The sequence below is a fragment of the Aricia agestis genome, chromosome 2 (assembly GCF_905147365.1).
Source record: "Aricia agestis chromosome 2, ilAriAges1.1, whole genome shotgun sequence".
Lineage (NCBI taxonomy): Eukaryota > Metazoa > Arthropoda > Insecta > Lepidoptera > Lycaenidae > Aricia > Aricia agestis.
Genome location: NC_056407.1, coordinates 22,841,949 through 22,855,601, shown reverse-complemented (window position 1 = coordinate 22,855,601; position 13,653 = coordinate 22,841,949). Strand labels below are relative to the sequence as shown.

The window sequence follows — 13,653 nt, the reverse complement described above, 5'->3', positions numbered from 1 at the left end:
AACATTTTGTCATACAAAAACTATCGTATCTATTATTTTATTCATTTTTGTCGGCGTCCTTCCAACGATATTACGAGATGTGAACAGAGTTATCTCCATTCAAACTTTGGCTGGCACATACTTTATGTCCAAATTAATATGACAAACATTTGTGATATTCCTTTTGAGAAAATATTTTGTTACCAACGCTCCATGAGTTATAAAAATGGTTGCCTTTCATAATCTCAAAAAACTTTTGCATAAAATTACCTAGTTAATGGAATCAGGCGTTACTTTGCGGAAATCCATAGTTTAAATTTAGTTTGTTATTATTTTTAGCAATATTCCGCGAAAACAACTTCCACCTTTAAGTAAATGAGTGAGTGTACGTATAGGCATGCGTACAGCACCTCCCTCCTCCCACACTGCCTATGCGTACACTCGCATGCAAGAACTTGCAACCTTCAAAGAGGTTTTCAACCTGCATGGTGGTGAGGGGCCTTGCACGGATTTGCCAACATTATTGCTTGTGTGGTGGTGGTGTTTGCAAGTTCTTGCATGCGAGTGACCCTCACCATCATGCAGGTTGAAAACCTTCAAAGAGGTTTTCAACCTGCATGGTGGTGAGGGGCCTTGCACGGATTTGCCAACATTATTGCTTGTGTGGTGGTGGTGTTTGCAAGTTCTTGCATGCGAGTGTACGCATAGGCAGTGTGGGAGGAGGGAGGTGCTGTACGCATGCCTATACGTACACTCACTCATTTACTTAAAGGTGGAAGTTGTTTTCGCGGAATATTGCTAAAAATAATAACAAACTAATTTTTTTTTTAATAAAATTACCTATCAAACTAATAAACTAGTACTTAAGGCGGGGATTAATCTCAATCCAAAACGATAACTTTGCACACAACCAAAGACCAAGCGTATACGCATCGCAATAAGATTCATTTTAGCTTAGCATAAAACTGAAGTCACTCCAGCGGATCTTCTCTATTTTTCATGTTTTTTTTTAAATATCTTTGGAAATAAACATTAAGAAACAAAATTGTCCGGTTAAAGAATTTTTAATATAGATTTACTAACAATTTATTGAAATAAAATGTATAATTATCCTAGTTAATACTTATATTTCGATGAAATAGATTTTTATCGAAGGTGAGTTTGTAAATTAATTACAGCCAAAGTATTAAGTTTTATTAAAATTTTTATGGTTTAAGGTATTTTAAATATTGTGCTTTAAATCTCATATTTTTTAAAACTTCGTTATTATATTGGAACTAGGTAAACCGGAAGTCGCGGAATAACAAATTGGGGTTTATCCTCGCCTTAATAGTCAAAGTTTAACTCAAAATTATACTTTAAAGCCTTAGAGCATTTGTAGAGATAAATGTAAGAGTAGAAAGAGTAACTGAGCAAGTAATTTTACACACTGTTGCAATGGTAGAATGGAAGCTGCACTGAAGTAACAATTCAAGTTACCTTCCAAAATACTAAATCATTCCTTTAAAGAATAAAGAAAGGGGGCAAACGAGCAAACGGGTCACCTGATGGAAATTAACTTTCGTCGCCCATGGACACTAGGCATCAGAGGAGCTGCAGGTGCGTTGCCGGCCTTTTAAGAGGGAATAGGGTAATAGGGGAGGGTAGGGGAGGGAATAGGGGAGGGTAGGGAAGGAAATAGGAGAGGGTAGGGAAGGGAAAAGGGTAGGGGATTGGGCCTCCGGTAAACTCACTCACTCGGCCAAACACAGCGCAAACACTGTTTCACGCCGGTTTTCTGTGAGCCCGTGGTATTCATCCGGTCCGAGCTGGCCCATTCGTGCCGAAGCATTGCTCTCCCACGTCGAAATTGATTTAAAAACCAATATCTAAAGTGATAATGATCATTCAGTAGTTTATGCAAGGGTTGATATTATGGCTATAAACCTTCCAATAATATCATAATATTATTTCAATTATCCTTGGTGCGAAAAATCTAAATAATAAAATAACAAAAAAAGGATATGGACGAACAGTCCATAGACGGCCCCAATTTTATAAATTAAAAAAAAAAAACCTTCCTATAAACGTCGAAATATTACAGCCAGTGCAAAATTACGAATTTGCACGTTTTTAAAATCTAGATCAGACCGCTTGAAATGCAAAGTGGCGGATCGTTTACAGAGCGGTAAATACGCTGTGTCAATCCCATGACACATGACATGTCGTAATTGACCGAGTTACCTAATTACAAGTCAGCAAAATATCATTTTTAGAACTGAAGTCGGCGAAATTTCTGTGTGCAATTTTCAACCTTCAAACGATGCTGTAGAGTGCATAATCTAGAAAATAACGCCGCGAGGATGAATTTGCCGGTTTTTTGGACGGGTTCAATAGTGTGACCCCACTTGAACCCTCAAAGCATACATTGCGAAGTTTTAAAGACACATAAAATATGTCATAAATTCATATTCATAATATTACGTCAGCGTTTTTTTTTTTATGAAATAAGGGGGCAAACGAGCAAACGGGTCACCTGATGGAAAGCATCTTCCGTCGCCCATGGACACTCGCAGCATCAGAAGAGCTGCAGGTGCGCTGCCGGCCTTTGAAGAGGGAATAGGGTAATAGGGGAGGGTAGGGATGGGAAGGGAAGGGAATAGGGCAGGGTAGGAAAGGGAATAGGGTAGGGGATTGGGCCTCCGGTAAACTCACTCACTCGGCGAAACACAGCGCAAGCGCTGTTTCACGCCGGTTTTCTGTGAGAACGTGGTATTTCTCCGGTCGAGCCGGCCCATTCGTGCCGAAGCATGGCTCTCCCACGTATGAGTTGCGTTTATTTCAGAATTATGAGTTTTTCATATAAATATCAATTTTAAGTTTATTTACACAAAAATAAAGATTTAAAAACTTAGGATAGGCTAGGACGTGTATAAGTACGTACGTAATACGTCATCTACGCTTATTTAAAATTTCAAAATAATATACTTATAATGAAATGTACCCATGACACCCATAATATCTTTCAATGACTTTCGGATGACATATTGTATTTACACTGTTACAGCATGCCATGTTAATTACTTAACTGCTCTTTAAAAAAAATTTTTAACGCCTCCGTGGTCTAGTGGTATAGAGCGCGGCTCTTGACTCGAAGGTCGTGGGTTCGATTCCCGCGTTGGAAACATGTTAGTTCCAAGTTTCGTTAGGACAATGTAGGCTGATCACCTGATTGTCTGACAAGATGATCCATGCGTCGGATGGGCATGTAAAAAGTCGGTCCTGCGCCTGGTCTCTCGCCAGTCGTGTCTGCCTTCCATCCCACTGGGTTATGAGAGTAAAGGAATAAAGAGTGCTCTTGTGTACTGCGCACCCACTTGGGCACTATAAAATTACTCCTGCGTAGCTGGCCTGGTTTCAATGAACGGCCACCGTCACAGAAACCGGTGTAGGAGCTAATAAATTATGTTATTTAATAAAGATTCTGTCATATTAATCCACATAAAATATCTGTCAAACTCTTCATTGAAGTTTATTCATCATGTCTCTGAGAGCGGCCGTATGAGCAGGAGTAAGAAAACTTTATAAATTTTACAGTATTTTGTATGCCATCTTCACTACAATTATATAATATACATGCTTCTATCTGTAATGTATTCTGTACATACCTGGGCACTTCCTTGGCAGGACTGGACTGGGTCTCCTGATGACTGAACGACGCCATCTTATTTCATTATTTCACTCATTGTTCTTAGTCTCAATGTTAAACACGGTCACTCGACTTAATCCCGTTTTATTTTATTAGGAACATTGTACTGTGAACGAAAATGTAGGGACTTAATTTTCATGTCGTTATGAAAACACCAATTATTATAGTCTTTAAATTAGTGTTTTCATAACGACATGAAAATTAATTTTCTAATAGGTAATAGTAATGGGAATTAATGCTATTTCCTATTAATTTTATTAACATGCTCATTTTGATGTCACAGCATGATTGATGCTAAGTATTATTGCCTTGCTATTTGCTAAAAACGCGGCATCGTGAATTATCGGTTCGCATCGCACCGCTCGCGTCGTGTATTATTTCCACTGACCTAAATTATACAAGTACGCTGGACTGATGATACCCTTTGAAATGACAGCTATTTTTTGTGCCTATTTGAAGCGGAATCAGCTCCCCCATTATTAGTTCCTATGAACTAAATTTGACGTAAAAATGACGTTTGAAAGTTGCCATCATGTCGCCATATTGGCGCTGATAGCAGTAGTGGGAGTATTTGGAACTAATACTAGTGATGTACAACTGTCTTTTCTATTATCGATGAAATGTTTCCAGATTCAGATAATCGACCATTAGGACAAAATATTAAATTGAATAATACAAACGCTACATATTTGCATTAAAGATTACAGACTTCCTCTGCGTAATTTAGATAGGCGTAATAAATTAACAACGATTTCATACGTAGATAACGTGAAGTAGCAGTACCTATCTATAATCCATTTATTTTTATCAGTTAGCACTACGAAAAACTAAAAACAAAACTGAAGATAAGCTTCTAACGAAAACTTTGTTGTATTGTATTTTCTAATATTATCAAAGTAGTGCTACAGTGTATCGTATTAAAGCTGAACAAAGCTGAATAAGTGTTCTGAATAAGTGTTCACAGAAAACGTTTGTGAACTTCAAATAGTAACGGCAAGCGGTAGTAGTAATTTTCGGACGCCAACCAGGCTTTTCAATTTTTTTCAACCATAATTCCAGTCTTCCTTCGTCAGACGGAAACCTGTCAATTATTTTAAGAGCATAATATGTATTTGATAATAAAAATCGGTTATCGGAGATTTCAATACAATTATTATAGATATCGATAAGTTTTATCGACGGTAAAACAAAGTTAAATATGTGGTGAATACGGTATAATAAGATTAGTGCCACATTTTTAAGTGCCTATATTATCAATTAAAGTTTAATATCGTAGAAATGAGCTGTTAAAATCACTTACTTGTGAAATGTAACCCCACATCCCTTTTTGTACCGTATTTTACATAACATACACCCATTCATAGTTTAACTATGAACTACCACCACTTATTTATATCGTAAAACCTTTTAAAACACTTTAAAAACACGAAAACAATTCGAACGATTAAACCATAGAGAATTAAAATACACACATGGTTACCAATGGTTACGTCAAATTTAGTTCTTTATCCTAATAATGGGGGCGCTGATTCCGCTTCAAATGGCACAAAAAAAGTGGGTATCACAGATCCAGCGTACTTGTATAATGGAGATCAGTGATTATTTCGCATCGAGTGAAAACTAGCAATTCATTAACAGTTAGCACCGCGGTGCGAAACAGCGCGCACGTGATTTTTATCATGATCGCAGACTGTTGCTGCGCACGATAATATTAGCAATCGTATTTTTTAGCAAGTACGATTAATTTAATTATTGCTAATAGGCATTTAACAATTAATTATTATTGCTAATGCTATTTTTATCAACACTAATGGTAACAAAAAATATTTTATATCATCAGCTGCTTGTTTGTTTTGTCTCATATAACTTTGACTGATTTATTAGAATGTGTATGTATATTCAGAAGATTCTTTGATTGCAGATTCATCGCAAGAAATTACAAATTTTTTTTTGATCCTGACTTTTTAAAGATCAAAAAATTGACGACCTCTGTGGCTCAGTGGTGAGCGCGTTGGTAGCACAAGCCGGGGGTCGCGGGATCCAATCCCGCCGACGGAACTAAAAGTTTTCAATGTTCCCGGGCCTGGATGTGTATTAAATATATTGTGTATGACATAATAAAAATCTTAAATATATGTATAGTATAAAAGTATTAAATATATTTCCGTTGTCTGGTACCTGTAACACAAGTCCTTTAGGTACTTCGCACGAGGCCAGACTGACGTGGTGTGAAGCGTCCATAGATTTATTGATTTATTTATAACTAGCTGTTACCCGCGACTTCGTCCGCGTCAACAAAATGTAAAATACATAGGTAAAAATAAAAAAGTAAAAAATTTCCTCCTCCTTTTTGGAAGTCGGTTAAAAAGTAGCCTAAGTTACTCTTTATTACATCAGCTATCTGCCAATAAAAGTCCCGTCAAAATCGGTCCAGCCATTTCGGAGATTAGCCGGAACAAACAGACAGACATACAGACAGACAAAAATTCTAAAAATTGTTATTTTGGTGTAAGTACCGTCTAAATATTCATATGCATGTAGTAAAAAATGGTTATTTTAATATTACAAACAGACACTTCAATTTTATTTATATGTATAGATAGTAATATCTTACTCCTTATAACATCTTATATATAAAATTCTCGTGCCACAATGTTAGTCACCGTACTCCTCCGAAACGGTTTCACTGATTTTTACCAAATATATGCATAATATGCATATTCAGTTGTAAATTTTATATGCATTGCATATGCATTAATAATATGCATTCTCAGACCTACTGAATATGCGATGCATATTATAAAATAATATTTGAGAATCAGCTACTGAGTACTTTTTATATTGATAAGTTCATTTGTTGAATAAATAATAGTAAATTATTACAACTGGAGAACGACGGCGACCATTTTTTGTGCGACGGGATAGCGATGGACTATGGATATGGATAGTCACTTCAATAAAATAATAAGTACGGGTGAAATACTTTATATGGCAAAGAAACGTTTGCCGGGACAACTAGAAAATATAGGAAATTCTCAATTAATATTACCTATAAATTATTTCTATTAACTACGATCGTAAAGCGTATCGACTACAATATTAAATGTTTTACTTCAACACTAAATCCAAAATTGATTCGTTCAATCACACAATGAAATTTACAATTGGCTGTTCAAATAAACGGCGTATTCTAGTAAAAGTTTCTTTTATGATCAATAAAATGCATTCAACATTGGAACTCGTTAAAGGCGCGATTTGGCGAGATTTATTCGACAAGTTATAGCGAATAAAACCTCCTGTTGTAATTAAGTTTTAAGCTTCAACAGTGTGTGATCGCACCTTTAAGAGAGTATAAATTCGTTTGGCATTAATTGTTTTAATGTCTTGAAGCGGCAACGGAAAATGAGAAGGCTTTACGCGATATAGGTAAATCTCTAGGTAGATGGAAAGGTTTATTCTGCTTTTAACCAATCAGAATAAGAATATTTTGATTATAATATACTGTATGATTTTATTATATTACACTGAAAAGGAGAAATACCTGATAGAAGAATTAAAAAGGAAGTCCATCAGAATCGCCTGGAAGAGATGGGATGGATATGAGAAGACCTATTAAATACTAGCTTTTGTATTTAAAGAATTTAATATCATTTGACATGTTAAATGAATGTAGGACAGAGGTAGTTATTTTGAAAGCTATTATTTAAGGCACTGACGATATTATAAAACGTATAAAGTATTTAAAATCCTAAACAACGATAATTTTTATTACAGTGTAAAATTACTTTTATGTGAAAGGCAGTAATGTAGCCTTAAGCAATGTAAGCGGTCGTTGAATGCACATAGCAATATCTCCATAGAGTTGTGTATTGGCACAGAATAGATAAAAGTGCAAATAGTATTGGCTAGTAAGAGAGTCACACTGTATTAAAAAGTAATTGAGAACTTTACAAATGGATAGAAAAAGAGGCATTAAAAAATGCGATTACTTGATTTTCCGCACCTTATATTTTTGTAAACAGTAATAAAACGATTGCTTTTGGAAAATTTCTCAGTAACGCTACGATGTACGCACATTTAAGGGCCTTATGTTTCTTCTCTTTCTATTGTTGTCTCTTTCTTGATAATGGTCATTAAAGGATAATGTTGAACGCTCAGCGCGTCCTATGTCTATGGCTAAATGTTAAAAATGTACGACACCGTTTTTACTGTGACGTCACTCGGCGACTCCAGAATTATTAAAGTAAGAGCGTCCTGCTAAATACTGAATAAATCATAAACTTTAAAACAATTTCAGTTGCAATTACAGCGGGGGAGTTTGATTGAAAATACGCATTATGTCTACGTTTTAGGCCCCTAAACGCTCAATTTTATTGTGCAATATCACGTATTGTGCGATATTATTGACCGTCTAGGGGCCTGCTTACTCTTCTTTTAAAAACCACTTTGAAAATGATTAAAAATTGAAAACTAGTTTACCTAGAACTAGAACTGTTAAAATAATTTAAAATGTTTAGTAATAAATAATTAAAGAAGAATTTACGCAGCGTAAGGTACGCTGTTTTGTCTGGCATGCGTGCCAGAGAAGCTAGTAAAGTTTTTAATTCCCTGTTTAATTATTTCTATTTAGTAAAAAAAGTTTATTGTGTTTTCTTGTAACAATATTATATTTTCTTACAACAAAATATACCTTCGTCCAACTTTTAGCAAATAGTGAACCATAGTGATTGCTGAACCATTTCAAAATAATTGGACTAAATTGAAATAGTTTTGCTCCACTCAAACGAATTGTTGAATACATTTTACATTTTTTTCCAACAATTTGATGTTCGATGAAAATTGTTAAGTCTATTTGAATGTAACGTTCGACGTTTTTATGTTATTTTTTCAGTTTATATTGCTTATTTGTTTCGAATTCTTCCAAAAAAAATTTAAATTAAAAAATACCTCGTGATACCGTTTTATATAGGTATTTACACGTTTTTAGTAACTTTGTCCGCAAAAATATTAAGAAAAAGATGATCATAAAAATAAAATTTTGTTAATATATTTTAATTCGATAATATTATAAGTCATCTTATGCTTAATTTAAAATAGTCGGTCAGTGGAGCCTCCTTATTTTAATGACAAGAAAGTTACCGAAGCCCGACTGAGTTTAATTAATTTACAAATTTCATGAGAAACGCGAAACCCGTGAAAATTGAGAAATCGAGTTTTCGCGATAATGTGGGTTTCATAACCCAATCTTATTCATTATTTTTCTCGCAAGGAAAAGCTTTCGCTCGCTTATTTAAATAATTAAAAAGGAGTAGAAAGTTATTTTCTGCACAAACAATAAAATTAAATTATGAAAGAGTTATCAAACTGTTTAGTTTTTTTAACGACGCCGCCTTAACTTCTGTTTGTTTCATCACTTATTCTTTAAAGTGGATTAAGAAAGTTAAAAGTTCAGACGATAAACTTCTTGACTATTTGTTTTCTTGATTCCGTCAGTGTACGGTCGTGGACATAATCTGTGTGCACTTTGTAGTTCTTAAGCTATCGTAATAAGATCGAAAAGGGGTACATAGTTGCCGGAAGCTGTACGTAGGCCTCTAGGGCGTGGGGTAGGTTTATGATTATTACTTATTATAAAACAACGGTTTCGCTCCCTGGTTTTATGGATTATAAATTTTATTAGCGTATGTTGTTGGACGAGCGCGTTTATTGCGAGACGAACTTACGGAACGATTGTTTAACGCACATAGTATTTATCACAATAGATATTTTATGTCATTTGAAGTCACACATACATAGAAAGTAAATACTTAATAATCACTTTTTTATAGTATATTTGTACGTAAAACTTGTGTTTTATTCTAAAAAACCAATTCTCTACATTCTCTAACAATACCATCAATGTTGTAAGAATTGGGAAACCTCTACATTTTTACAGATTTTACAGAGACTAACTCATATTTTTTTCATCAGAGGTAATTTCAAACAGTACGATTCACTAGAACCTTCTACAATCTACAACTTCGTTTCTAAGGATCCGTAGTCAACCTTTAAGTTATTTTGTTTTAATTTTAGTATCACAGCCTATACAGAGTGTAACAAAACTGAGTGATAATACTTTAGGGTGTGTATGTGTTCCTTGGGGAGAGTTTACTGTGAAAGTAGCAGCGCTGAAAGACCAATTTTTTTCACTTTTGCATGGGCAAGCGCTCCAGCGTCACGACTCACGAGTTTTCCCATACAAAAGTAAAAAAAAAATTTGGTCTTTCAGCTCTGCTACTTTCACAGTGAACTCTCTACAAGGAAAATAATATATTTTACAGACCCTAAAGTATTATCACTTAATTTTGTTACATCCTGCATAATATAAACGATTGTTCCACGTTCTTTACAGCCGTGTGTCCCCCAACTTAGAGCTTCATGCAGGGTATTTTATTACGTGCATTTACATAGTTAGTTCCTACTATTAATTAGTTCTGTACTTTTGTTTAGTTTCCCTTAAACGATAATGAATTGCCCCACGTGGCGTGATCGAGTCACTGATTCGGAAATTCTTCAACTTATTGCCTCCAGTCCCCTATGCGTTGCATTTTTGATAGTTTATAGGTTTTTGTTTATTTTGATGATTTGTTTGTTTGGCATTTTCTTTTGTTTGTGTTTTTTTGTTGACAAAATTGATTGATTGCTTGCGAAATTGAAAAAAAATATATAACAATTTAATTAACTAGGCACTGCCAACATTCATAAATATTGCATAAATATTTTAACAGAAACCCAGAAAATACCCGGCCAGCGGAATACCGGAATAGTTTCAGCGTGATTTACTTAACAAACACTTTTACCAAAATTGCCAACACGTCGGCTGTAAAAAACGTAAAAATCCCCTTTACGGCGTTTCATTGGTTTGTAGAGCTGTCCGTTATAACTTCCGCACTTACTGTAATGGTTGTTTGTTCGAAAGGAATTGGATAAAAATAAACATGGTTTTTCTGCGCGAGAATACCAGAAAAAATAACGAACGTGTTTTCATATGTCATGCTGCTGGATGTTTTTACAAACGCTGTCGCTTAAATGTCACAGCTCACAAAATTGGACCGATAAATTGTTGCATAGCGGAATGAATGACGAAAATTTTTTCACTCCTGAAGCTTCGAAACGCATCCGAAATGTTATATTATTGATACTTTCGAACGCGTATGTGTTCCAGCCATAAAGTTAATATTCCGCTAGGTATATTAACTTTATAGTTTATGGTTCCAGCACAATAAAATATTACTTCATTAATTTAATTAATGTACTAAAGAGAAGTTAATTTATAGACATGGGAGAGCCATGCTTCGGCACGAATGGGCCGGTTCGACCGGACAAATACCACGGGCTCACAGAAAACCCACAGTACACAAGAATACTTTCCTCCTTTTCTCCCCTTACGGGTACGGATGATTGGCAAGAGGCACAGAAATTACTTTTTACATGCCCATCCGACGCATGGATCACCTTTCTTGTCAGACAATCAGGTGATCAGCCTTCATTGTCCTAATCAAAACAGCGCTTGCGCTGTGTTTCGCCGAGTGAGTGAGTTTACGGAGGCCCAATCAGGGACCCTTTTTCCTTCCCTACCCTCTCCTATTTCCTTCCCTACCCTCCCTTATTACCCTATTCCCTCTTTAAAGGCCGGCAACGCACCTGCAGCTCTTCTGATGCTGCGAGTGTCCATGGCAACGGAAGTTGCTTTCCATCAGGTGACCCGTTTGCTCGTTTGCCCCCTTATTTCATTAAAAAAAAAAGACAGATGGCGGATTTACAAAAAAAATCAATGTTATGTCCTACTCAGCTCACACATCACGAGTCACGACTCACGACTAACATTGACTTGACAAAATCCTATCTATATATAATGTGAATCAATTTGTCTAATAGTTGTTAACACTGTCTGTTAAAACAATTGAATTCAAAGATGTTCAAAATTCCATAGCAGATGTTCCGGTAAAATTCAATTTTAAAATTGTTCATTTTGTTATACAACCGGGCTTAACATTGTAGCGAAGTTTGAAACACATTTTGGGAGCAGCGCGTATCCCCAGGACACTTTTAGTCCTGCAAACAGAATTTTTAATTATTGAGAGCGAAAACTCTGCGTCTTCATAATCTGGGGTACGAGGTAACGCTGATGGGTTCAGTTTGTACTTCAAAGACAATCGGGATTGATGAAGGATTATTGCCAAAGTTACTATTTGGTTTGTCATTCGTAAAGGTCGTGGGCAGGTTTAACTTCTGATGTTTGCTCTATATTTTGAAACGTTTGGTGTACTATGTTATTACTTTTTCATATACCTGTTTATTTCAAAAGCTTAACTTAGTAGAATAACTACGCCGAAGAAAATGTAGGTGGCCTATGTGTTTACCTACTACGTCTTTGGGCTATTGTAGCCCTTAAAATACAATTCCGATATTATTGTTTGAGGTGTTAATAAATGTATTAGTTAAAACTCTTATATAAAAATAAATATAGTAGAATATTGTATAGACTATTCCGATTTCTTTTGTGAAGAGTGAAAAAAGATAAAACTCGACCAATCATTATACCTCTTTCCTTTGCGGTGAATAAGTGTCATTTAAAGTAGTATTAAAGCCTATTCTAGCCAATCATAGATACTGATCTTTGAAACTAGACGGGCGTGAAGAGGTAACAGACAGACAGACTTTTCGCATTTATATTTACAATTGTTACAACAAAAGTTGGGTACACAAATGAGCTTACATTGTAATCCTTTGTTCGAGTATCAAGACGCTAACGAGGCATCAGGCGAGTGCGAGCAAATTCATCAGACGTTAGATGCGATGCACTCGGGCATTAGAAATGCATTATTTGTTGAGAGCTCTCCTGTTATTTACTGTGTTCCGGGGAACAGATTACAGTACGGTACCAGTGGGAATGATCCAGATTACTTCGTGTTTAATGAAGCTTTTATGTTAAACACGAGTTTGAGTTCCCGCTCAGTCGGATTTAACGGTTCCTTTTGTGGGAATTGATGTTGGAATTAAATATACTTTTTTAATTTAAATATTATATACAGTTTTAAACGAATACAATATGATATTTTCAGAAGTCCTACTACTCCTAAAGGAAAACTACCTACCATCCTGGCGACAATAGTTTTTGCCTACGACACAATATGCTATTTCACGGGATTTGATACCTTTTAAGGAGTGAGCCCCGGCACGGCCCGTCTCAGTGTGCTCACTCCTTTAGTGTTATAAGTAACATAATATTAATGCAGATTTCAAAGCTTGAAACAATAAAGTAATAAACATACATAAATACATTTTCCTGTGCATTTTATTACTACAGTAGTTGTAAACGGTTCTAATAGATACCTATGTCAAGCGAATAAATCGTTTGAATTGATTATTATAATATCTATTTACAAAAAAATTACATATATTATGTAAGCTGTTTATATTTTCGGTCATCAAAATGTTAACTTCAGTAGAAATCTGTTGAGGTTTGATCAAAGTCGCTTATGAGTCTTATGACCGCTCATAAAATGAGACAAAAATTAAAATGCTCACGCAATCTTAGGTCTCAAAGCAACAAGTCTAGACTTCAGACTGGGGCCTGTCATGTGCTCACCGCCTCGGGACTGCTGACAGTATGAATATCTAGTCAGTTTTCCGCATTTTAGCTCTTTCAATATACGCAATAAATTGTACCAGGAAATGGAAAAATGTCTATGAATTTACTATACATTTACATATTTATTAATATTCTGTTTTGCATAAAGTTATGTTAAACATTATGTGTGCGGCTGTCAACTCAAATTATTTGTTTTGACATAAGCTCCATACCTTTTCTGTCAAACTCTTAGTAAAATAAAGCTACGCAATCATTAAATGGCCGTCAATGTAACAATTTATTCAATAAAAAATGTAGAAAGAATTTCCATAAAAATGTCCACTTTGACGGGTCACTGGGTATTGGCCATTGG

At 35.3% G+C, this 13,653-nt stretch overlaps 1 protein-coding gene across 2 annotated transcripts in view; it reads right to left on the bottom strand.

The window, feature by feature from the left end:
* LOC121739968 (kinesin-like protein CG14535) overlaps positions 1 to 13,653 on the bottom strand; it is a 297,875-nt gene that overhangs the window by 78,597 nt on the left and 205,625 nt on the right. The window contains exon 2 of one of the 2 annotated variants that reach the window (XM_042132629.1): positions 3,627 to 3,773. The exons of the other annotated variant lie outside the window; for it this stretch is intronic. Within the exon in view, the coding sequence (XP_041988563.1) occupies positions 3,627 to 3,682 (56 nt within the window). The 5' untranslated portion in view covers positions 3,683 to 3,773. The remainder of the gene's footprint in view (positions 1 to 3,626; positions 3,774 to 13,653) is intronic. 2 annotated transcript variants of the gene reach the window in all.